At 49.1% G+C, this 24163-nt stretch overlaps 1 protein-coding gene across 9 annotated transcripts in view; it reads right to left on the reverse strand.

The window, feature by feature from the left end:
* Positions 1-2425: 2425 nt before the first annotated feature.
* CCBE1 (collagen and calcium binding EGF domains 1) overlaps positions 2426-24163 on the reverse strand; it is a 401394-nt gene continuing 379656 nt past the window's right edge. For all 9 annotated transcript variants that reach the window (XM_081563022.1, XM_081563021.1, XM_081563030.1 and 6 more), the window contains 6 exons: positions 17702-17805; positions 9243-9363; positions 4554-4693; positions 4439-4474; positions 3676-3711; positions 2426-2775 (listed from right to left, as the gene is read on the reverse strand). In XM_081563022.1, the coding sequence (XP_081419148.1) occupies positions 2542-2775; positions 3676-3711; positions 4439-4474; positions 4554-4693; positions 9243-9363; positions 17702-17805 (671 nt within the window). In that variant the 3' untranslated portion in view covers positions 2426-2541. The remainder of the gene's footprint in view (positions 2776-3675; positions 3712-4438; positions 4475-4553; positions 4694-9242; positions 9364-17701; positions 17806-24163) is intronic.

The raw sequence follows: 24163 nt of genomic DNA on the forward strand, positions 1-24163 counted from the left end.
GAAGCTCTATACAGTCAACAAAAACAAGACTGGCAGCTGACTGTGGGTCAGATCATGAACTCCTTATTGCCAAATTTAGACTTAAATTGAAGAAAGTAGGGAAAGCCACTAGACCATTCAGGTATGACCCAAATCAAATCCCTTATGATTATACAGTGGAAGTGAGAAATAGATTCAAAGGATTAGATCTGATAGGCAGAGTGCCTGAAGAACTACGGACGGAGGTTCGTGACATTGTACACGAGGCAGGGATCAAGACCATCCCCAAGAAAAAGAAATGCAAAAAGCAAAATGGTTGTCTGAGGAGGCCTTACAAATAGCTATGAAAAGAAGAGAAGTGAAAGGCAAAGGAGAAAAGGAAAGATATACCCATTTGAATGCAGAGTTCCAAAGAAGAGCAAGGAGAGATAAGAAAGCCTTCTTCAGTGATCAGTGCAAAGAAATAGAAGAAAACAATAGAATGGGAAAGACTAGAGATCTTTTCAAGCAAATTAGAGATATCAAGGGAACATTCCATGCAAAGATGGGCTCAATAAAGGACAGAAATGGTATGGACCTAAAAGAAGCAGAAGATATTAAGAAGAGGTGGCAAGAATACACAGAAGAACTGTACAAAAAAGATCTTCATGACCCAGATAATCATGATGTTGTGATCACTCACCTAGAGCCAGACATCCTGGAATGCAAAGTCAAGTGGGCCTTAGGAAGCATCACTATGAACAAAGCTACTAGAGGTGATGGAATTCCCGTTGAGCTATTTCAAATCCTAAAAGATGATGCTGTGAAAGTGCTGCACTCAATATGCCAGCAAATTTGGAAAACTCAGCAGTGGCCACAGGACTGGAAAAGGTCAGTTTTTATTCCAATCCCAAAGAAAGGCAATGCTAAAGAATGCTCAGACTACCCCATGACTGCACTAATCTCACATGCTAGCAAAGTAATGCTCAAAATTCCCTAACCTAGGCTTCAACAGGATGTGAACTGTGAACTTCCAGATATTCAAGCTGGATTTAGAAAAGGCAGATGAATCAGAGATCAAATTGCCAACATCTGTTGGATCATTGAAAAAGCAAGAGAGTTCCAGAAAATCATCTACTTCTGCTTTATTGACTATGCCAAAGCCTTTGACTGTGTGGATCACAATAAACTGTGGAAAATTCTGAAAGAGATGGGAATACCAGACCACCTTACCTGCCTCCTGAGAAATCTGTATGCACATCAAGAAGCAACAGTTAGAACTGGACATGGAACAACAGACTGGTTCCAAATCGGGAAGGGACTACATCAAGGCTGTATATTGTCACCCTGCTTATTTAACTTCTATGCAGAGTACATCAAGAGAAACACTGAACTGGATGAAGCACAAGCTGGAATCAAGATTGCTGGGAGAAATATCAATAACCTCAGATATGCAGATGACACCACCCTTATGGCAGAAAGTGAAGAAGAACTAAAGAGCCTCATGATGAAAGAGAAGAGTGAAAAAGTTGGCTTAAAACTCAACATTCAGAAAACTAAGATCATGGCATCTGGTCCTATCACTTCATCGCAAATAGATGGAAACAGTGACAGACTTTATTTTGAGGGGCTGCAAAATCACTGCAGATGGTGACTGCAGCAATGAAATTAAAAGACGCTTGCTCCTTGGAAGAAAAGTTATGTCCAACCTCGACAGCATATTAAAAAGCAGAGACACTACTTTTCCAACAAAGGTCCGTCTAGTCAAGGCCATGGTTTTTCCAGTAGTCATGTACGGATGTGAGAGTTGGACCATAAAGAAAGCTGAGTGCCAAAGAATTGATGCTTTTGAACTGTGGTATTGGAGAAGACTCTTAAGAGTCCCTTGGACTGCAAGGAGATCCAACCAGTCCATCCTAAGGGAAATCAGTCCTGAATATTCATTGGAAGGACCGATGTTGAAGCTGAAACTCCAATACTTTGGCCACCTGATGTGAAGAACTGACTCCTTTGAAAAGACTGTGATTGAAAAGATTAAAGGCAGGAGGAGAAGGGGATGACAGATGATGAGACGGTTGGATGGCATCACCGACTCGATGGACATGAGTTTGAGCAAACTCCGGGAGTTGGTGATGCACAGGGAGGGCTGGCGTGCTGCGGTCCATGGGGTCACAAAGAGTTGGACACAACTGAGTGAACTGAACTGAAACTCACATTTTCTTAGAACTCACCTTGTCATTTTCCCCGTTTTTGATAGTCTGCCAAATTTTAAGATAATGTGAGTACCTAATTCAGAAATTAGAAGTCCCTGAAAAATAAGGAATTCAAGTAAAAGTTGCCCTGTAGATTCTCCGGGGGAAGCACTGAAATCGATCATTTCCTCCCTGGTGTCTTTAGGATGTCTAGCAGGAGACTCTGAAAACAGTGTCTGGAAGACGAGAAGTAGGAAGAAGAAAGGGAAAGAGTAGAGAAAATAAAAAACGTATCTTTTTTTAGGTCTCCAGTGATGTTTTGGTTTTGTTCTTTGGAGGACTTCACTGCAGGGGAAAACACTCTTCCTTTGGCATGAAGATATGGGGGGCACTAAGGGTAGAAGTCTCTGGGGGCTCCCGAGTCTCTTGTCTCAGTTCTTCCCTGGGAGTCATCTCCGGAGCCCAAGTCCAGGGTCTCCGGAGAGCTGGAAAATTCCTGAGGTAACGGGAACTCCTCTGCTGAAGGGTGAGTCCGGTGGCCGAACACCTTTTCCTGCAGTTCGGTGATGTCGTTACGGATTTCCGCCAGCACGATCAGCAGGAAATCAAAAGAACCGGGGGGTCCCTGCACAGGAGAGAGGAGTCAAACCAGACGAACAGAGACCCACCCCTCTGGCTGACTCAGGGCTTCCGGAGGCGCCATGGTCAGCTGCCCTGCCATCTGCTGGCAACCAACTAGTCAACTCTGCGTCTCAAACGGGGGGAACGTCAGGCCCATAAACAACAGCTGGTGGATGCCACCCCGTGTTCCTTCGCCTCCCGGGCGCGCTCTGGTGGCACACGGACCTCTCCTAGCTCTCAGGCTCTGTCAAACCTGGCAGAATGACAGGATATGAGAATGCCCCTCCTAGGCTACTTTCCAAAGAACGCTGGGAGGCGGAGAGCAGTGGTTAAGAGGCTGGGGTTCTCTTGGATTTGAACCTCAGCTCTGCCACTTCCGATGTTGTAAGACACACCTGGAAACAGACTTAGGACATACTAGGGTTTTGAATCTTAAGAGAAGACATTCCAAGGAAAGATTGTTGTTGTTGCTGTTTAGTCGCTAAGTTGTGTCCAACTGTTTGGTGACCCCATGGACTGTAGCCTGCTAGGTTCCGCTGTCCACGGAATTCTCCAGGTAAGAACAGAGGAGTGGGTAGCCATTGCTTTTCTCTAAGGGATCTTCTAAACCAATGGATCGAACCCACGTCTCTTGCATTGGCAGGTAGATTCTTTACTGATGAGCCACCAGGGAAGTGCAAATAAAGATTAGCCATGACAAAAACAACAAAACCAGGAAGTGATTTTTTAAAGCCCAACCAGCTGCCAAAGGCTCTTGTGACTCTTCCTGTAACCTCGGAACTCTCTGTGGCCGGGCTGAGCCACAGCTGCAAGGGGCTGGCTGTTGCTAATAAGACGAACTAGGAAGGCTCCCCCGAGAGGGAGCACACTGCCCTGGGGAAGCAGGACAGGTGGGGCTACTTACTGGAGACCCCCTGGGGCCCGGTGCACCTCTTTCCCCCTGAAAACAGAAGGGTCAGGGTTAGCGTTCTGGGCCACGTGGGTGCCACCACCCCCGCCTCCATTTAGACCACCGCCCCATCTCCCCGCACAAGACAGCAAGTATGTCCTACAGGAAACAGACACCAGCTTCCCGCTGCACTCTTGGGGCCGCTGCTCTGAACCGCAAGGCTGGAGTCAAGTGCCTCGAATTTCCATTTCCCCCGAGGCCGTGTGTTTTCCAACCAGATCCGAATGGAGGGAAGCTGGTATTTCCAGGCAGCGTGTGGAATAGCTTAGAAGCTTCTAAAGTAACTCACACTGACTTTTTTATGAGGCCAGCGGGGCAGGCAGCCCCCCAGAGCGAAACCACCCACTTGCAGAGACTGGAGCTTCTCCTGTTCTTGACTTAAACACAGCAAAGAAATTAGGAACGCACGTCAAACAGCCCCACAGAGAAGCCTGGCTAAACAGAAAAACATGCTGCCCTGACAACCAGGGGGCTTAACGTTTATAAGGGGTAGTTTTTTCTTCGAAGTAGTTTTTGCAGCTGTTTTTGTTATTATGGTTGTTCCATATCTTAAGAAAATGGCTTTTTAGATTTTCCTCCCAGCTTGGGGGACAAAAAGTATATCCGTGTCTCAACTTGGCCACATGCAAAGCGGGGACAATGAACTGTGCTTGAGCGCTTTGCAAGGAGGCGGAGACTGAGGACCCCGGGGCGTGTAAGGACCACTCAGAAGACTCACCTTAGAGCCATCTCTTCCTGGGGCGCCTGGTGGACCCTACAAGACAAAGGGACCTCGTTTACAGAAGGAACACGCTTTCCCCAACCACAGGTGGGAGCTCTGATGCAATACTGACCACAGGGCCCCTCCGGCCTTGCTTAATGTGAGACAGGTCAGGAGACGGGCCCACGGGCCCCATCGAGCCCCGTGGGCCGGGCTGCCCCGGGGGGCCTGGGACCCCCGGGAAGCCAGGGCTCCCCTTCGGTCCTGGTGAGCCTGCAATCAAAGAGCATCTCATTAGTCCACAGCCCGGGAGGGGACGAGGACTCTGGCTGGCTGACAGTCCAGGCGCCCCTTGCAGCCATTTCTCTTTGCCCTCTGACCTTTGCCTTCTGACCTCTCCACTGAGATGTCCCATAGGCATTTTGAACATGACCAAAAATTGCCGTCTGTCCCCATTCTTTTTTAAAGCATTTCTTGTATTGAAATATTGTTGACTGACAATGTGTTAGTCTCAGGCGTACAGCCAACCGATTCAGACTTCCCACTCCTTTCACGGACCTCCCATCCCCACACGTTCAAGCCAGAAACTTGGGAGACTTCCTATAAATTCCTCTATTTCCATAAGCTCCTCATCCAATCAGTGACCATTTCACCTCTTCAGTGTCTTTCACCTCCTTTAAGCTCTTTAATTTCACCAGTCTCAGGACCATCTGCTCTCAGCATCCCCCCCCCATCACTGCAGGGCAGTGGTCAAGGCAGCTGGGGAGCGGCTGAAGGTACAGGTTTCAACAGCAGGGGGACCTGCCTCTGAATCGTGGACAAGCTGCCTGACCTCTGTGAACCTTCATCTGTAAAGCAGGGCTAATAAGAATCTGCCTCACAGAGCAGTTTGGCTGTTGTTTAGCCGCTAACTCATGTGCGAATCTTTTGTGACCCCATGGACTGTAGCCAGCAAGGCTCCTCTGTCCATTGGATTTCCCAGGTGAGAATACTGGAGTGGGTTGCCATTTCCTTCGCCAGGGGATCTTCCCCACCCAGGGGTTGAACATGCGTCTCCGGCACTGCAGGCAGATTCTTCACCATCTGAGCCACCAGGGAAGCCCGTAAAACAACTATATACCCACTGCTCACCCCCCACCAAAGTAATAGTATCCTACCATCGAAGGAACCTGAAAACTTGGGAGACCACGGAACACTAGAGGTAGTCAGTGACAACACACCCACACCTGGCTCAGTTATCCATTAAACTGACCCAATTCTTCTTGCGAGCAGCCTGCATACCCATCTCCGGGAGTAATTACTGTGTACCCAGTCTCCACTGTTCCTCTGCAAACGGTATCTGGCATTCAGGTCAAAATTTTAAGGCACATTATAAAAAAACTCAAACCAACACCCAAACAACAACTAGTCCCCTCAAAATGAAAACAGCTCCCATTGAAGAAATTCAGCGATCAACAGACTCAGACTCAGAGGCAGCCCAGATGTTAGGGTTGTCACACAGGGACTTTAAGATAACAACACATGTTAAAGGTGCTAGTTTGCCTGAACAGATGGGAGAATTTCAGCTCTAGTTTTGCCTTTGTCATCTGTGCTTCTGGAAGCATATGCAAAAAATCATTGCCAATGTTGTGAACGTTCTCACCTACGTTTTCTCCTAGGAGTTTTACAGTCTCAGGTGTTACATTTAGGTTTTTAATCCATCTTGTATATGATAGAAAGCAAGGCTCCAGCTTCATTCTTAAGCATAGGGAAGGAAGCTGTGTTTTAACCCTTTTTAGACCGTCAACTTTATGGCTGTATTTTAATTGTCAGCACACTCTCAGAGAAGCCCAGGTACAGAAAAGGCTATTCAGTACATGTTTCACGTCAAATGACGTTAACGAAGAGACTAGGCTGATTGCTGTGCTGTCACTCTCTCTCAGTGACGTATTCCTTAGTGCTATACTGACTCCCCTCTTTCAAATGCGCATAGGAGTTCCTTTTTGATGGTACACGGCTCCTACAACTGGCAGAACACAGTGATAGAATGGAATGACTTTCAGGCATTGGAAAACAAAACAAAATGAACCCCAAAGACTTCAGACTTATCATATTTGGGGAAGTCTTTTCTAGCTCATAACATAATTAAGCCGACATTAAAGACTTAATAATTCCATCCAAGTATGTCTCACCCCTCTCCTCTAAATGCTGGTTCCAGGTACATCCTTGAAAGAGTTTATTGGGGAAAGGGACCAGCTCCCTCTCATAACAAAATACTTAACCTCTAAAAACACAAGGACAGGCCGGAGATGATATCTTACCTTCATTTAGGCAGTCAATGAGCTTTAGAGATCACTGTGTCAAGTGCCTTTAAACTGTGGGGCTTTGATGAGCAAATGTCAGCCCCTTCTCTGTGACAGTGAGGGGCAGAGAGCAGCAACCACTCCCTCGACACCAAAGCCAAAGGACTCCAACCTGGTAGAGCTCCTGGCTTGGTGCCCCAGGCCGTGATTCATCAGACGCAGGACTGGAATGTTAGTTAAGGGGAAGAGAATCCAGCTCTCCCTCTAGCTGCCCTAACACATCCCAGTGGAGAGCATCACGCAGCATGATGCTAGAAGCCAGGAGGGAGAAGCAAACAGGATCGGAGGAAAAGCAAGGACGCTGCCAAAGCTGGTCCTCAGTGACTCTCTGCCCCAGCGAGGCCCCTGGACAGCTCACGCTATGCTAGAAACCAGATGGCAGACTGGCATGGGAAGCCCGCAAGTCATTCATTAAGAAGAAAGCGGCCAATGGCTCCCCTGTTCCTCGAATGTCCTTGTTGGAGTGATATGCAGACTGGCCTGGGGATGAATTTCCTCCCGGGAAGCAGAGCAAGGATGTTTTCTTAGAGAAGGACAGAGAACACTGTGCTAAGAGTCAGTGTATAAGAAGAGACCCAAGCTGACTTAGAAGCAGCGAGAGGCTGCCTGTGTGTGGGGTCTGCTGGAGGAAAGAAGTCAAGGGAACGAACAAGGGGAGAAACCGAAGTCTTGCGCCAGCTTCTGGTCTCTACAGACTGAGACCCAGGAATCGGGGTTTTGATGGAAACCGGGAGGTATTAGTGGAGAAGAAAACACACAGTTTAGAAAGCATTTTGAGCCTTTGTTGCTGACCTTCCATCCTAAAACCCGCCCGTGTCCTTCCAGCTTGAACCAGTCCTACCCTTTCATGTCCGTCCACGTCCAGCTTGAGCCCCAAGTCCCCTGATCACTGCAGGCCACACTGATCTCTCCCTTTAAGCTTCCACAGCAGGAAGCACCTGAATTCTTTACTTGGGGGAGACAGGTCCTGTTTTATTCTACTTGCTTTCATTCTGTGTGTCTTGTTGTCTCCATTATAATGTCAGGAGGTCACTCACAACACCCAGCTCACTGCTAAAAGATGAGCGTGGGGATAAGGCATCCAAGTCTCAGCACATGTGCTAACCCGACTAATACTTCCTTCACTGTATGGAAAAAAAACACTGATCTCTCTATGGAGGGACTCATAATAAAGGAGAAAACATCCCATCAATGTTTTAAGTTCTCGTTGAGGATTTCCGGATGGAAAGACAGGATGTTTGGGATTTTCTTCAGAGCAGAGGGGGGAATCTCCAAAACGGTATGCTGAAGAAGCCAGACAAAAGAATAGATTCCTTTTCCTGAATTTCTAGAACAGACAAAACTGCAGCGACAGAAAGCAGGTTGGTGGTTACCCAGAGCTGAGGATGTAGACTGCCAAGGGCACTTTCTGGGGGTGATGGAAAGTTTCTATATCTGGGTGTAGACCAGATATAAGTGGTGCTTAGTAAGGGCTTGACACAGGGTGCGTGCGGGGCTTCCCTGGTGGCTCAGCAGGAAAGAATTGGCCTGAGACAAAGACGGCACAGGAGACGTGGGGTCGATCCCTGGGTCGGGAAGATTCCCTGGAGGAGGAAATGGCAACCCATTCCAGGGTTCTTGCCTGGAGAATCCCATGGACAGAGGAGTCTGGACAGCTACAGTCCATAGGATTGCAGAGTCGGATGTGACCAAAGTGACTGAGCCTGCACAGCGTGCAGGCATACAGGAAAACCTGTCCAACCGTAACCTGAGTGTGTACATTTTATTGTACAGACTTGTATCTCAGTGACGGTGACTTAATAAAGTGAAACACAGAGACAGATACAAAAATAGATATCAACGTAAGTGTGTTCACAAACAACAGGAGGAGGAGCAGAGAGGACTGGAAAACAGTAGCACGAGACTGGCCAGGAATGAGAGCGGGCGATGAGCCCGGACATGCTCAGTACACCATCCTACGCTCACACGTGCGAGTGTTAAAACGAGTTTGCATTTTGTTTCTCTGTAACCTAACAATGATCGTTAAGAATCTGGTCCAGTCCAGGACAATGAATGTAGGTTATGAGAGTTTCTCAGGTTTGCCAATTTCTTGGCACACAGGCGTGGGAGTTCCCTGGACCCTGGCTTCTGCTCCCACCCATGGAAGCTAAAGAACTCTGTTCCATCCACACTAGACGTGCGCTCCTGGCAGGCTCTGGCTGGTGAACCTACTACCCTTTCATGTTCCTCTTCACACTCACTTCCCTGGTGGCTCAGCTGGTAAAGAATCCGCCTGCAATGCAGGATACCTGGCTTCGATCCCTGGGTTGGGAAGATCCCCTGGAGAAGGGAAAGACTGCTGCTGCTAAGTCGCTTCAGTCGTGTCCGACTCTGTACGACTAGGCACTCCCATATTCTTGCCTGGAGAATTCCATGGACTATCCATGGACTCACAAAGAATCAGACGCACGGGAGACGCTCACGTTCACGTTCATACTCACCAGGGGGGCCCTGGCCCCCAGGCAGGCCCGGAGGACCTGGAAGGTAGGCGTTTGAGGCCAGCGTCTTGTGGCCAGTGATGTACTTGCCCAGGTCAGCAGCGCTGTTGGGGAGCAGGGCAACCTGCAAAGAGAAGAGGGACCTGGGTCAGGAGACAGTGCCGGCCCCACTGCAGGCGGCGCGCTGCGCTCGTGTCGTCTGCAGAGGCTTCACCGCCTTTCCCGGCTCCTTTCCCCTTATCCGAACCAGTCAGAGCCAGAAGGACTGGAGAGATCCTCCTTCTAAACCCAGCGGCCTTCCAGTCAACACAACTTGCCTGAGATCGCTCAGCTGCCTAGTGGGTGGCCCTGGATCGGCTCCGGTCTGCCTGAATATCATTAGACTCATGAATACCGTAATTAACACAGTCGATCTGCTTCAGGCTTTCAGTCTGTTAAGTTCTTTATGTATCAAATATTTGAGCAACTACTACATGCCAGGCACTGCGCTTGTCTCTAACGTGACCACGGTGACCAAGGCAGGGTCCTGGCTCTGAAAGATCTCAGCCTTGGGAGCCAGGAAACATACGGCTCACAGGTCACCTGCACGCTCAGCTGGTTGGGAAATAGTGACTGTGATGGTTTTAAAACATGTCCACAAATGTTGGGGCACCCCTCCCTTTAAAAGTGTTAGTCACTCAGTCGTGTCCAACTCTTTGCGACCCCATGGACTAAGGCCCGCCAGGCTCCTCCGTCCATGGAATTCTCCAGGCAAAAATACTGGAGTGGGTAGACCTTCCCTTCCCCAGGGGGTCTTCCTGACCCAGGGATTGAACGCAGCTGTTCTGCATTGCAGGCAGATTCTTTACCATCTGCGTCACCAGGGAAACCCTTTAAAATGTGGAGGCTAAATTTTCACCCACTGTGCTTAGGTACCTAATGAACAGAAAAAGACAAAAGCGACAGTGTGTAGTACCTTCTGAGACAAGGTCTTAAAAGACTTTGTGCCCCCTCCCACCGCGCCCTCTCAGTTCAGCTCAGTTCAGTCGCTCAGTTATGTCCAACCCTTTGTGATCCCATGGACTGCAGCATGCCAGGCCTCCTTGTCCATCACCAACTCCCGGAGCTTACTCAAACCCATGTCCATTGAGTCGGTGATGCCATCCAACCGTCTCATCCTCTGCCGTCCCCTTCTCCTCCTGCCCTCAATCTTTCCCAGCATCAGGGCCTTTTCCAATGAGTCGGTTCTTCACATCAGGTGGCCAAAGTATTGGAGCGGCAGCTTCAGCATCAGTCCTTCCAGTGAACACCCAGGCCTGATCTCCTTGAGGGTGGACGGGTGGGATCTCCTGCTCTCTCACTCTCTCAGATTTCAGGGGCTCATTCTATGAGAAGCCAGAGGAACCTCAGACATGAATGATTTTTGCATTCCTCAAGGCCAGGAATCAGTGAGACCTTTGCTAAGAACTAAATGCTTTGAACGTCCATTTCCTCACTGAAAATGTCCATCATTAGAACTGGGAGGATTACACCCTGTGTGTCAGGTGCCCAGGAGAGGAGCTGGAACATACTAGGTGGGAGGGAAAGTGCCAGTCGCTCGGTCGTGTCTGACCTTCTGTGTGACCCCATGGACTGTAGCCTGCCAGGCTCCTCTGTCCACAGGATTCTCCAGGCAAGAACACTGGAGTGGGTGGCCATTTCCTACTCCAGGGTATCTTCTCCACCCAGGGATTGAACCCAGATACCTTGCATTGTAGGCAGATTCTTTACTGTCTGAGCCACCAGGGAAGCCATACTAAGTACTTGGTAAATGGCAGTTCTAGCCTCTTCCTTCCAGAAAGCTGATTCAGGGGTGTAAAATCCAGAGGAGATTGTGTTTCTGAGGGTCAGAACCCCCGAGTGAAGGGAATTTATAAGCAAAAGCACTCTAGTTAGAGGACAGAGTGGGCAACACTGGCCCCTGAAGGCTGGTCCAATGTGATTATCTGCTTCGAAGAGGAAAACTGAAACGTGAATTTTAGGTATGGGCTTTGGCATCAGGCAGATCTATGTGTAAGTCTCAGTCCTGCCACATTCAAGATGCTTGCATTCTGGAAGGAAAGCTATGTTAAACCTAGACAGCGTACTAAAAAGCAGAGGCATCACTTTGCCGACAAAGGTCCATCTAGTCAAAGCTATGGTTTTTCCAATAGTCATGTACGGATGTGAGAGTTGGACTATCAAGAAAGCTGAGGGCTGAAGAATTGATACTTTCGAGCTGTGGTGCTGGAGAAGACTCTTGAGGGTCCCTTAGACTGCAAGGAGATCAAACCAGTCAATCAAAAAGGAAATCAACTCTGAATATTCATTGAAAGTACCGATGCTGAAGCTCCAATTCTCTGGCCACCTGATGTGAAGAGCTGACTCATTGGAAAAGACCCTGATGCTGGGAAAGACTGAAGGCAGGAGGAGAAGGGGACGACAGAGGATGAGATGGTTAGAGAGCATCACTGACTCAATGGACAGGAATTTGAGCAAGCTCTGGGAGATAGTGGAGGACAGGGGAGCCCGGCGTGCTGCAGTCCAAGGAGTTGCAAAGAGTTGCAAACGACTGAGCGCCTGAACAACAACAAATTGCTACGATCTACCTGTGGGATCCCGGCAAGCTACAGAGCCTGATTTTCTCATCTATAAAACAAGGATCATAATACCCACCTAAGAAGGGCTGCTGGGAGGATGAAAGTGATGACAGTGCGCCCGGCTCAGTGCCCAGACTAATAACCGCCGGCACCTACGACCACAGACACAGTGCAGACGCCCCGTGGGGTGGGTGCGGGGGTGGGGGGTGCTCCTGGCTGTTTCTAGATAGCGGTGTGACTCTGGATAGGTCCCTTCGCCTTTCCAGGTTCTCATCTTCATGTCTATAAAACTAGAGGTTCAGACCAGACGAGCAAGTCTTTGGATGAAAATTATATAACCAAGCCCAGCCCACTCCATGCCCTGTCTAGCTTTCTTTGCTTCCTTGTAAAGTTCATGCGGTGACCCCGTCAACATGGACCTCAGCTTCGGGGCTGACCTCCTGCTGGGTAATTACCTCCTGGCTCCCGCCAGTTAGACCTCTAAGTGTCCGCAGGACGAGCGCAAAGTAAAGGTGCTGGCGTCGTGGAGGCAGTCGTCCAGAAACCCTGGCTTGAAGTTCTACACAAACGCAGCAGATGACGGGCTTGAGGCGGCGCAGGTGTTTGGGAAGACGTTCGTAAGAAGAGTCTGCGTTTCTCGTGGATTCCAATCAGCGGAATTACGGATATCAGTATCTCACACTGGCCTTTGTAATAAAGCACCTACCTCACAAGGGCTACTGGGAAAAATGAGCCGCGGCCTGTAAAGCACTTTATTCGCACTCATAATTCACATTTCTTATATTTTGGAGAATATTTACAGAGCTCTTTCTAGGTGGCAGGGACTATTCTGAGCCCTCTATGAACACTTACTCACCTGATGATTCTGAAGTCCTATGTAGTACGTATTACTGTTATCTTCTTTTTCTAGATCTGTGACACAGAGAGGTTAAGTCACTTACCCAGGGTCACAGAGCCAGAAAGCAGTGGGGCTAGGGCTTAAACCGAGAATCTGTGGTCCTCACAACACCCAGCTGCCTCTCTTAATATTACTCATGATACTTGGCAAAGCAACCTGCAGTCACTTTCATACGGATTAGTCTTCCCAGGCCTCCTGAGAAGACCCACTGTACAGAGCAGCTAGCCTGAGGTCGCAGAGCAAAGAACTGAGAAGCCATATGTCTGCTGGCACAAAAGACAGCGCTAGAGCGAAGGAACAGCCGCCAGCTTGCAAAGCCGCTCAGGCTTGGGAAACCTCGTCGGTCTCTCTCTCCGAAGCTTCCGCTGCCGGCACCACCCCACTCGGCCGTGTGGGCTGACTTCCATGGTGGACTTGGTTTCTCAGCTAAGACAGGAAGCTTATTTAAGGCAGATTTTCATTCTATGCCTTCGCGTCATTCATCATGTTCCAGTCCGTCACAGGCCACGGCAGGGGTTCACCGAACTCGCACATTTCCCTTGACTGCCCTGCAGCAATGCAGCCTCAGCTCAGATCATTTCTGCTACAGGAACACGAGGGTCTTGTTAAAACCTCGCTCCTTCCCCTGTGTCTATGTGTGTGTATATGTGTACACGCCACAGCTTCCTTATCCATTCGTCCGTTGATCAACACTTAGGTTGCTTCCATTGGCTATTGCAAATAATGCTGCTATCAACACTGGGTGGCATGTATCTTTCTGAATTAGCATTTTTGTTTTCTTTGAAAGTGTTAGACACTCACTCATGTCTGCCTCTTTGCAACCCCATGGACTGTAGCCCACCAGGCTCCTGTGTGCATGGAATTCTCCAGGCAAGAATACTGGAGTGGGTTGCTATTCCCTTCTCCAGGGTATCCTCCTGACCCAGGGATTGAACCCAGGTCTCCTGTATTGCAGGAAGAGTTTTTACCATCTGAGCCTTTGTTTTCTTTGGATATACAAAAAGAATGAAAATTTTGCCATCTGCAGCAACATGGATGGACTAGGAGAGCATTGTACTAAGTAAAATAAGTTAGACAGAGAAGGGCAAATACTCTCTGTGATTACTTACAGGTGAAATCAAAGCATAAAGCAAATGAATGAATATAACAAAATGGAAAACTACCAGATACAGAGAACAGACTAGCGGTTACCACTGGGGAGAGGGAAAGGGTAGGGGATTAAGAAGTATAAACTACTATGTATAAAATAAATAAGCTACAATAGTACATCGTACAGCACAGGGGATACAGCCAATATTTCATAATAATTTAAAATGGAATATGACCTATAAAAATATCGACAATGTTGAACACTTGAAACCAATATAACATTGTAAATCAACTATATTTCAATTAAAAAGTCAAAGCTGAACAAATAATTTCTTCGTATCATTAAAAAACATAATACATCAAAAAACTGCTCCCTTGGCTCAGATTTTTCTTCGGTGTTCTGATGGGACTGAGACCCCTCCCTGCTTCAATCTTTACACCATTTTCAAAAAAACATTTTTAATTAGAAAATAGAAGCACAGAATCTGGGGACTTCCCTGGTGATCCGGTGGTTGAGACTCTGTGCTCCCAGTGCAGGGGGCACAGGTTGAGCTCCTGGTCAGGAAACTAAGATACCATGTGTGCTGCTGTGGCCAAAACAAATAAATTTAAAAAATGTACCCAAACAAAGCAAAACAAAACCCCCACAAGTCTATATCTCAGTGAAATCTTGTAACGCAAACACCCTTTTAATGAACACCTAAGTCAAAAATCAGAACTTGGTCCACATGCCCTGACCCAATCACCCCTCCTTCCCCCCAGAGGAACTACTATCCTGATTTTAATCACTTTCTGTGCTTTAAAAAATAATTTATCACCCAACTGTGCAGGGCTAGACGCTATGGTTTAGTCTTACCCACTTAAAAAAACAAGACATCTTTTCAGCTGCTTTTCACCTGCAGGGGCTGCTCCACTTTTCCTACCCTTAGCCTCTGCCACCAGGAACCCAGGGCACTGGCCCTGCAGAGTTTCCCACAGTCGGGATCTCACTGACTGCACCCTCACGGTGTTGCTCAACACATCTGTGTGCGGTTTTACACTGTGGGGTTGGCCACGGTCCAGGACACCCGGTAATCTACTTCTGAGCCAAAGCGTATTTGGGCAGCTGTCCCATGCTCTCTCGCGAACAGAACAGATGGCATCAGCATCTGTGAGAGGAGGTTAGCACGCAGCCAACAAGCCCTGCGGCAGCACAGGAGGAATCAGGAGACCTAGGGTTGAGGCTCCGGGCTGCCTCCCGGGCAGTGACTGCAGCTCTCTGACAATGCGGGTATCACGGTGAGAATAAAACGGGATCCTGGCTGTGAAACTGCTTCATCAACGGCAGAACACAACACATTCTACCAGGCACCTTTAACGATGCGCTGCTCTGGACGTCCCTGGTGGTACAGTGAGTAAGGATCCACCTGCCAACGCAAGGGACATGGGTTCGATCCCTGGTCAGGGAAGATCCCACAGGGGGCGGAGCAATGAAGCGCCTGTGCTGTAACTACTGAAGCCCGCATTTCCTAGAGCCCGTGCCCCACAAGAGAAGCCGCTGCAATGAGAAACCCACACGCTGCACCTAGAGAAAGCCCCTGCACAGCAACGAAGACCCAGTGCAGCCAAAAACAAAGTGAATAGATAAAAATTTTAAAAAATGCATTGTTCCTTGTGAAGTTCCTTTAATGTCAGCTTTAGCTCAGACTTGCCACAGTGGGCTTGTAGGAGAACCGGGTATGTGGCTGCTCATTTGCTCAGTTGTGTCCGGCTCTTTGCAACCCCACGGACCGTAGTTCATCAGGCTCCTCTGTCCATGGGATTCTCCAGGCAAGGATACTGGAGTGGGGTGCCATTTCCACCTCCAGGAGATCATCCCAACCCAGGGATCGAACCCGAGTTCTCCTGCATCGGCAGGCAGAGTCTTTACCACTGAGCCACCTTTAGGATAACTCGGTATAAGGCAGACCAATTCCAGGCCAAATCCCACGCCTGAGACTCACTGCAGGGCTAACAAGCATTGTTGCCGGATCTGTGTGCGGCTCACCTACAAGGGCCTTAAGGGGAACATAAAATTTCAAGTATCTTCATAACATTTCTTCTTTCATGGATCATAAAACACTGCAGGGAGGGGAGGGGAAAGCCAGATGGTGAATTAGCAACTGACTCTCTGAACTAGCGAGACTTAGCAGCACCAACTGTAAAAATCACTCAGGCTAGAAAGAGCTTCTCCGTAGCTTTTGGATTATTAATTCTCCAGAGAAGAAAACAGAGGGTAGCATGAGGCCTTGAGACATCCATCATCCATCAACTGCCTCCCTCAGGCCCGAATCCTCTGGCCTATGAAATGCAAACTTCATCCACGAACTCTTCCAGACTCAACTCAATAAATACTGATACCAATCCAAGTTTCAACCTGAGGATATCTGTCTGGGGAGTGTTATTTAGAACTCTGAATTTACACTGATGCACTTACAAGCTTTTCTGCCTGGGTGATCAGATTACAAGCTATTTGGGAACTGGAACATCACACAGGTACATGCTTCTGTTAAAGTTGCAAGATCTTCACCCCTTCGTGTACCACAAGCCGGCAAAGCCCTGATCTTTTCAGCCTACTGACCTGCCTGTTTCACGGGAAGCTATGGATCTCACTGGGGCTGCCAGCATGTTTGTTGAACACAGAAAAGCAATACTGTCTAATCTTACCCTTTCGCCCTTTACAATAACTAGATGCCAAAGTTAAACAGATCACACACACTTCTTTGATGTACTAAGAGCCTCGAGGGGAACCAATTAAATAAACAAACTAGCAAGCTTATGTTTTATCAGCAGAAGAGCAATTTCTGAGTTGCTGACAGGCTGGTGAAGTCACTGACCTCAGGTATAATAAACACCATCGACCAGGGCCTACGGCACGATTTCAAGGTTCTAAACCTCCCCAGGGACATGCCTCTCAGCACAATGACATTACTAGAAATCTGGTCCATTGGGCATGTGTGGGAGCCTCAGACAAAAGGAGTCAATCCTCCCCCTTGGTGACACGAGGCACCCAAGCAACTGCTTTCCCAGGTGCGTGGAGCCCAAAGCACAGGCTGTAACTTTTAAATGTGAAAAATAAAGCTGCTACAGAAATTCACACCAGCTGTGGAAGTTTATAAAGAAGATGTTTTCTATTGATAAAACACAAGCAAATGATGACTGTACGCTATCCTATTTAGAATCATGAAAGGGCCACGCATCAGAATGTTCATTTCACAAAAAGTCGCACCAATCACAGTTCATTCTCTCCACTTCTCCTGTGCCCCTTACCTAGCAGTCTATTTTACTAGTCACTGCTTTCGAACTGTGACGGGGAGAAGACGCTTGAGAGTCCCTTGGACAGCAAGGAGATCAAACCAGTCAATCCTAAAGGAAATCAACTCTGAATATTCACTGGAAGGACTGATGCTGAAGCTCCAAAACTTTGGCCACATGATGCAAAGAGCCAACTCATTAGAAAAGATCCTGATGCTGGGAAAGATTGAAGGCAGGAGGAGAAGGGGGTGACAGAGGATGAGATGGCTGGATGGCATCACTGACTCAATGGACATGAGTTTGAGCAAACTCCAGGAGACAGTGAAGAACAGGGAAGCCTGGCGTGCTACAGTCCATGGGGTCACAAAGAGTCGGACACGACTGAGCGACTGAACAGCCACCACCACCAACCCCCTGCCTCCGTTGTTCTGTTGAACTATATGAGCTCTGAGCATGGTTGGGCAAAGCGTTTCAGTCCAAACCTAGTTGGCACCAACCTCAGGGAATATCCAACCAAGTCGTGGGTGGACACCCTCTTCTTGCTTCCAGACGTCCCGCCACCTCCCTTTATCTCACGCGATGGTTGTAACGCGCCGGGCACATACCTTCTGCTTCAGCTGCAGCACCGTCTGCTTCATCTGGTGGAAGTCCGTGCATGTGGCACAGCAGGTGCTGGCTCGGACCGCGCTCTCCGCCTTCTCGTCGTGCCCTGAGGGAGGAGACGGACTCGAGTCTGCCTAGAAAGCTGGGGGCATCCAGACCCCAGGAGACCACGTCAGGAAGGGCGGTCGCAGGTGGGCCGGCTGATGCTAAAATCCGCAAGGGATGGAGGATGGCGATTTTATACCTCTTGCATCGCCAGCGGCATGCCTGGGCCACAGGGTCAGCGGAGGGGACCCCCCTACACTCCGGGCTCAGCTGTTTCCACTTAGTCACCCTAGCACCTTCCTCTTCTACATGTGAAAAAGTGAGCTGTGGCCCTTTTACCACTAGGCAGGCTCTATCAACCCAACATGACTTACACTCCCCTCTAAGAGCCGACATTCACAAGCCACAAATCATCCCCCAAACCCAGGTGACAGGACTCGGGCCAGTGCTCACAAAGCTGGACTGGATCACCTCTGACAATCCAGCTGTTCAAAGGGAGCGCAGCCAGGCTAGGCAGGGTCACAGACCAGGGCTGGGCGCTGAGTTGTAACGTCAACGGAAGAAGCACCAGGCGCCCTGGGCACAGCCCATCCAGGGCCAACCGGGACGGGCCCGGGCAGGGTCCCACTGCTGTCCTGTAGAGCATCGGCAGCACCGTGAGCCTTCTGTAAAATCACATTTCTCTAAGGAAATGCTAAATGGTGACACGACCCAGTATCTACACAGCCTTCATTCTGTGTGGCTAGTCGCTCAGTCGTGTCCGACTCTTTGTGACCCCATGGACTAGCCCGCCCGGCTCCTCTGTCCATGGGATTCTCCAGGCAAGAATCCTGGAGTGGGTTGCCATGCCCTCCTCCAAGGGGATCGTCTCAAATCAGGGATCGAACCCAGGTCTCTGTCACTACAGGCGGACTCTACCTTCTGAGCCACAAGGGAAGCCCAAGAATACTGGAGTGGGTAGCCTATCCCTTCTCCAGGGGAACTTCCCAACCCAGGGATCGAACTCGCGTCTCTTACATCTCCTGCACTGTCATGAGAGTTCTTTACCACTAGTGCCACCTGGGAAACCCAAATGACTATACCCCAATTAAAGAAAAACAAAACTTGCTTGTAAAGCTGTGGTTAGAGAGAAAAATAAAGCCCTTTCCTTCTGGGGAAAAAACTGCTGGCAACCCACCAGTAGCTGGAAGAGAGACCTGGAACATTTTTCTTCAGAGCCCTCATGAGGGGGCAGCCCCACGGACACCGTGATCCCAGACATGTAGCCTCCAGAGCTGAGATAACTCGTCTGGGAGACACTCTTTGGGAGGGGAGGATGCCCAACGGCAACTTGGCAGCTGAGTTCTCAGACCCTCAGCAGCAGCGCGGCGTGGGGGGTGGAGCGTGTTCAGGGCTCATTGGCCAACCGCACCCCCGCGCCGCGTGGGGGGCCTGAGGCTTGGAGGACACAGGCTAGGAACCCACTTGTCAAGCCAGCAGGTGGAGGTCGGGGAAGGGGCTCTCAGTCTTGCCGAGCTGCCGTAAGCAACACTGTGATCCCTGAACACACAGCCTGCAGCTCTGTTCCAGCGTGTGACCGCGTAAAGCACTCAGACCTCTGGGAGAAAGGCGAGAAAGTGAACGTCACTCAGTCCTGTCTGACTCTTTGCGACCGATGGACTATACAGTCTGTGGAATTCTCCAGGCCAGAATACTGGAGTGGGTGGCCTTTCCCTTCTCCAGGGGATCTTCCCGACCTAGGGATTGAACCCCGGTCTCCTGCATTGCAGGTGGATTCTTTACCAAGGCAGCCTCTTTCTAAATCCTGCGCGCGCAAGATGTAACAGGGCGGCTAGCTCATCCCCGTCTTCTAGGCTGATTCCGTTCCACCAGGAGCTTCCCGCCCCCGCCCCAACCACGCTCAGGTGGTACCCGCGGGAGACCGTTTCCATTCACGTCGCAGCTGTGTCACAACGAGCTGTGAGAAAGGTCTGTGGAGAGGGTGAAGTGGAGCTGGTGAAATGCCGGTTAAGGGCACGACCTCCTCAGAGTCGGCGCAGGGGTGCACCCCCCAGCTCTGCCACTAGCTCAGGGACCTCGCGGAAGTGATCTCACCACTGTGAGCCCCGATTTCCTCAACCACGACACTGGAATAGTAATTCCTATAAGCCAGGCCTATTGTGAGGACGAACTGGGGCAATGCCTATTAAATCCTTGGCCCAAGGCTGGGTTCTAGTAAACAGGAGAGGGTGCCTGGCAGAGGCTTCAGGCCCACCAAGCTCTTTTGAATTTCCTTTGCTTGATAAAACTGTCAAGGATTCTGGGATTAACACGAACAACAGAACGAGGGAAAACTGAGGTTCAGTGATGTCAGGAAAGTTACCCAGCAAGTTATTAACTGGTGTGGGTTTAGAACTGAGATTTCCTGAATCTGAGCCCATTCAGGCAATCCCTTCAGACTCTCTATTCCCTTTGAATGTACCGTTTACAAGTCCACTTGCCTATGGAGCTTGATCACACAGAGCTTGAACATGGAGGAGAGCTAGCTTAGATCCATCTCCAGCATAGTAGGGATGGGATGGAATTTTCATGCAAGAAGATGCTTGGTGGTAAAGGACTGAAGCCTCACCCAACTTCGGCTGTGCCGACGGCAGAGGGTGGTGGACGTTTCTGCACAGGAAGATGACCGTGGCTCCAGGTTTGTCAGGTTTAAGGGCAGTTGGAGGACGTCCAACTCTCCCAAGTTACATTCATCCCCTTCAACCCATCGACTGGTCAATATATGCAATCTCATCCATCCCACCTCCCCACCCACTTATCTCTCATCCATCCCTCTCTCTCCCCCTCTTATCCATTACGGAAAATCTGCTATTTACCAAGCCCCATATGAGGTGCCGACAATGTTAAATGAGGATACCTGTTCAACAATTTGAGACTGACCTTCCTTTTAAGGACCCAGCCCTGCTGGCAGAACTGGTCCATCACAAACAAGAGTTAAAAGCCCACCTGTCCATTTCTATTTTTATACACTCAGCTAAACTTACTGAGTATTGGTGTGATTAAGGCCACTTGATATTTTTACGATAATAAACCTCTTTACCAGGCTCTGGATGCTATTTCATTCAGATCATGGAATGTTAGAATCAGTGTATTTCTAGTTTGACCTCCTTTACAGATAAGGAAAGTAAGATGCAGAGGACGGTCATTTGGTTTAGGTTCCCCAGAAAGCCGTGTGCAGAGGATGAACAGTTAAAGGGTCTGAAGCAGGCACTTCTGGGGGTGCGGCAAGCCTGCCATTGGGGGTGTTGCTCAGGACACCTGAGAGCGGCCTGCCAGGTGGGCTCCGGGCAGGGATTCTCACGCCTGATCACTAGGTCAGTGACACCAGCAGCATACGGGTTCTGAGAGATCTCAGATCCGGGGAGTGCGGCCTGGTGATGGAGACTTCCCATCACAGTCTCCATGTGACTCTGAAGCACCTGTGAGTTCAGCATCACCGCTCCAGGGAAACAGCTCTGCCGAACGACGGCTCACCTGAAAATCCCTGGCCTGTTCCCTGTCTCTTTGTGGAATTATCAAAACTCAGAGAACAAGGGCAAATTTGTCCCCAAGCCTCTGGAAGCTCCCACAGTCACAGAGGAGCAGAGGAAGGAGCGGCGGAGGCTTTGGCAGAGTCGGACGATCAGGGTTCGAACCCTGCTGCTGACTCTAGGTCACGGCTTCTGCGGCCATCCCTTCCTGGAATGGTAAAATGACCGTAACCGCCGTCACCTGTGGGTGCTACGAGGCATCAAGGACCCAACCCCTGTAAGATACCAGAGCAGTGCCCGGTTGACGGCAAGCGCCCGAGAAACGTTAACATCATTGTCATGGTTGGTTATCGGCATTTATTAAGTTTCCTGCAAAATTACAGATCAAGGGAGGGCTCTTTGCATCATCCTTTGGGAACAGCTTCCACAGGGTCTGACGATAAATAATGGTGGGTGTAGACACAGAACATGCAATCTGTTCTGAACCGGAGCTCATGTATCCTATTCTAATGCAGGATACAGCAAAATGTGGAGCTAAGAAAATCCCCCGCAGGCTACATTAGCAGTTCTTTTAGAAATGTGGGTAGACATCCCTGACACTCCATGTTCTCCATTAACAATGGGGTCATGCGTCTTTGACCATGTTAAAAGAGCCATCCCTTACCCTGCTCCAACACCTTCAGATTTCAGAGGTGCAGTATTATCGACAAGCCACAGGGGGGCATGTAGCTCTAATTTTTACTGAAGTTGAGGGAGCTGTACATTGCAAGCATTATAAACAGAATTCCTGAGATACCATATTAGTAATATGTAACAAATTTGGAAAAACTAAAGAATGGTCTCAACATATTTCATACAGGCAGAGTCACCAAATACATGTGGTTTTAAAAGTTGACTGCAGATTTGTGCCTGGTGGGTAGTATTCAATTCTGGTGGCACATTGCAACCATCTAGGGCAGTGCTAGTGGTGGGGCTGTTTAAAATTCCTGAAGACCATGTTGCACCCCACTCATCTGGGGGTCACAGCAAGGGAACGGTATCAGCCTTTGAACGCTCCTCAGGTTGAGAACGGCTGATCTATGGATTAGTGGAGCCTGAAAGTTATATGAAACACCTGGCCGTCCCTGTAATAAGTGATGTTGGGGGTCAAGGTCACTTTATCAGGGGAAAAAAAACAACAGAAGTTGAAAAAGAGAGACCAGCCAGCTAATTACGGTGGAGCCAGCACGTCCATGTCTCTGCATCGGGACCACAGATGTCCTGGGGGTGACGTCACTGGCTCCAGACACATATTTGAAAAGAGAAAAAGTGGCGGAGTGTGACATTCCTGCCTACTGGCCAGACGCTTGCGTCTCCACGCCCGTGGGCACACGACCACCCTGCCATGGGCAGAGTTCGTTCTAAGGCCAGCCCTTCTGCTGTCTACGTGCTTCCTGAAGAATGAGCTGAGACAGTAGTCGATTTAAAATTCCTCTAACATTACAGACAGCAGACAATGCAAAGTTTAAAGAAAAAGGGGGGGGATTTTGGAAGAGGGGTTTATATCACACGTGTTTATACTCCATCATTATCTCTTCTTCAAAAGAAAAATGACTGTGATGAAATATGGGGCTTAAGAATCAGTCCAAAACGGATGAAACTGTGTAGCAGCCTCTGGCGTCCCAGATGCGGGGCTGGTCTGGCTTCTAACTTTCCTTATCACTGAGCTAAATATCTGGATGATACTTCTTCATCTTTTAGATACTGTAGGACAAAGTTCTGGGTTTAGAAGGTGCTGAGGCCAGGCACGCCTTCGAGTCTTGAACTCGCTTAGATGAAAGCACAAACACAAGCCGCTCAGGGACTTGTGGGGCTGGCAGGGCTTCAGTTACTTCTGCTGACACTTGGTTGTTGTTCAGTCACTCAGTTGTGTCCAACTCTTTGCGATCCTGTGAACTTCAGAACAGCAGGCTTCCCTGTCCTTCACTAGCTCCTGGAGTTTGCTTGAACTCACGTCCATTGGGTCAATGACACCATCCAACCATCTCATCCTCTGTCGTCCCCTTCTCCTCCTGCCCTCAATCTTTCCCAGCATCAGGGTCTTTTCCAGTGAGTCAGCTCTTCACATCAGGTGGCCAAAGTATTGCAGTTTCAGCTTCAGCATCAGTCCTTCCAATGAATATTCAGGACTGATTTCCTTTAGGATGGACTGGCTTGATCTCCTTGCAGTCCAAGGGAGTCTCAAGAGTCTTGTCCAGCATGACAGTTTGAAAGCATCAATTCTGCGGTGCTCAGCCTTCCCTACAGTCTAACTCTCACATCTGTACATGACCACTGGAGAAACCATAGCTTTGACTATATGGATCTTTGTCTAAATCACATCAAATTGTGGAAAAGATTTGTGATGGTAAAAGGGTCTTCAGTGCTCACCTAACCCAACCTGCTTGTGTCTACAGAGGAGGAAACTGAGGTCGGGAGAGCTGCCTGTGCAGTGACATCCAGCTGGTAGACGCTGGAGACACTCTGACTACCAGCTCTCCTAACTCCCAAGCCAAGGAACTTGCCAGTGCATCACAGCCGCTGCAGAGGTGAATCCAGAACACTTAGTTCCTGTTGCCTGAATCATCAAAGCCAACTCCCCACCTCCTCAGGCACCCAGCATTTAAGTAATGATTCTAACGTTCAAGGCATAGAATGTGCCTGTCCTGTCCCATAATTTTAATTATGGGTATGAATTACTCCCCTCAGCTCCTACCCCCGATGTCCTTGGTTACCGGTGTTGGAACGTTTTTCTCAGTAAAACACGAAAACAAACCATGAGTCCTCATGACTACGTGGTGAATTCAGTAGAGACTAGTTACTGCAAATGAAATATGGAGAGATTCTTCCAGAATGCGGCTGCAGGGGGCACGGCAGTGGGAGACCACAGAT

Source organism: Giraffa tippelskirchi, chromosome 14, assembly GCF_054371585.1.
Source record: "Giraffa tippelskirchi isolate mGirTip1 chromosome 14, T2T-mGirTip1v1.2.pri, whole genome shotgun sequence".
Classification (NCBI taxonomy): Eukaryota; Metazoa; Chordata; class Mammalia; order Artiodactyla; family Giraffidae; genus Giraffa; species Giraffa tippelskirchi.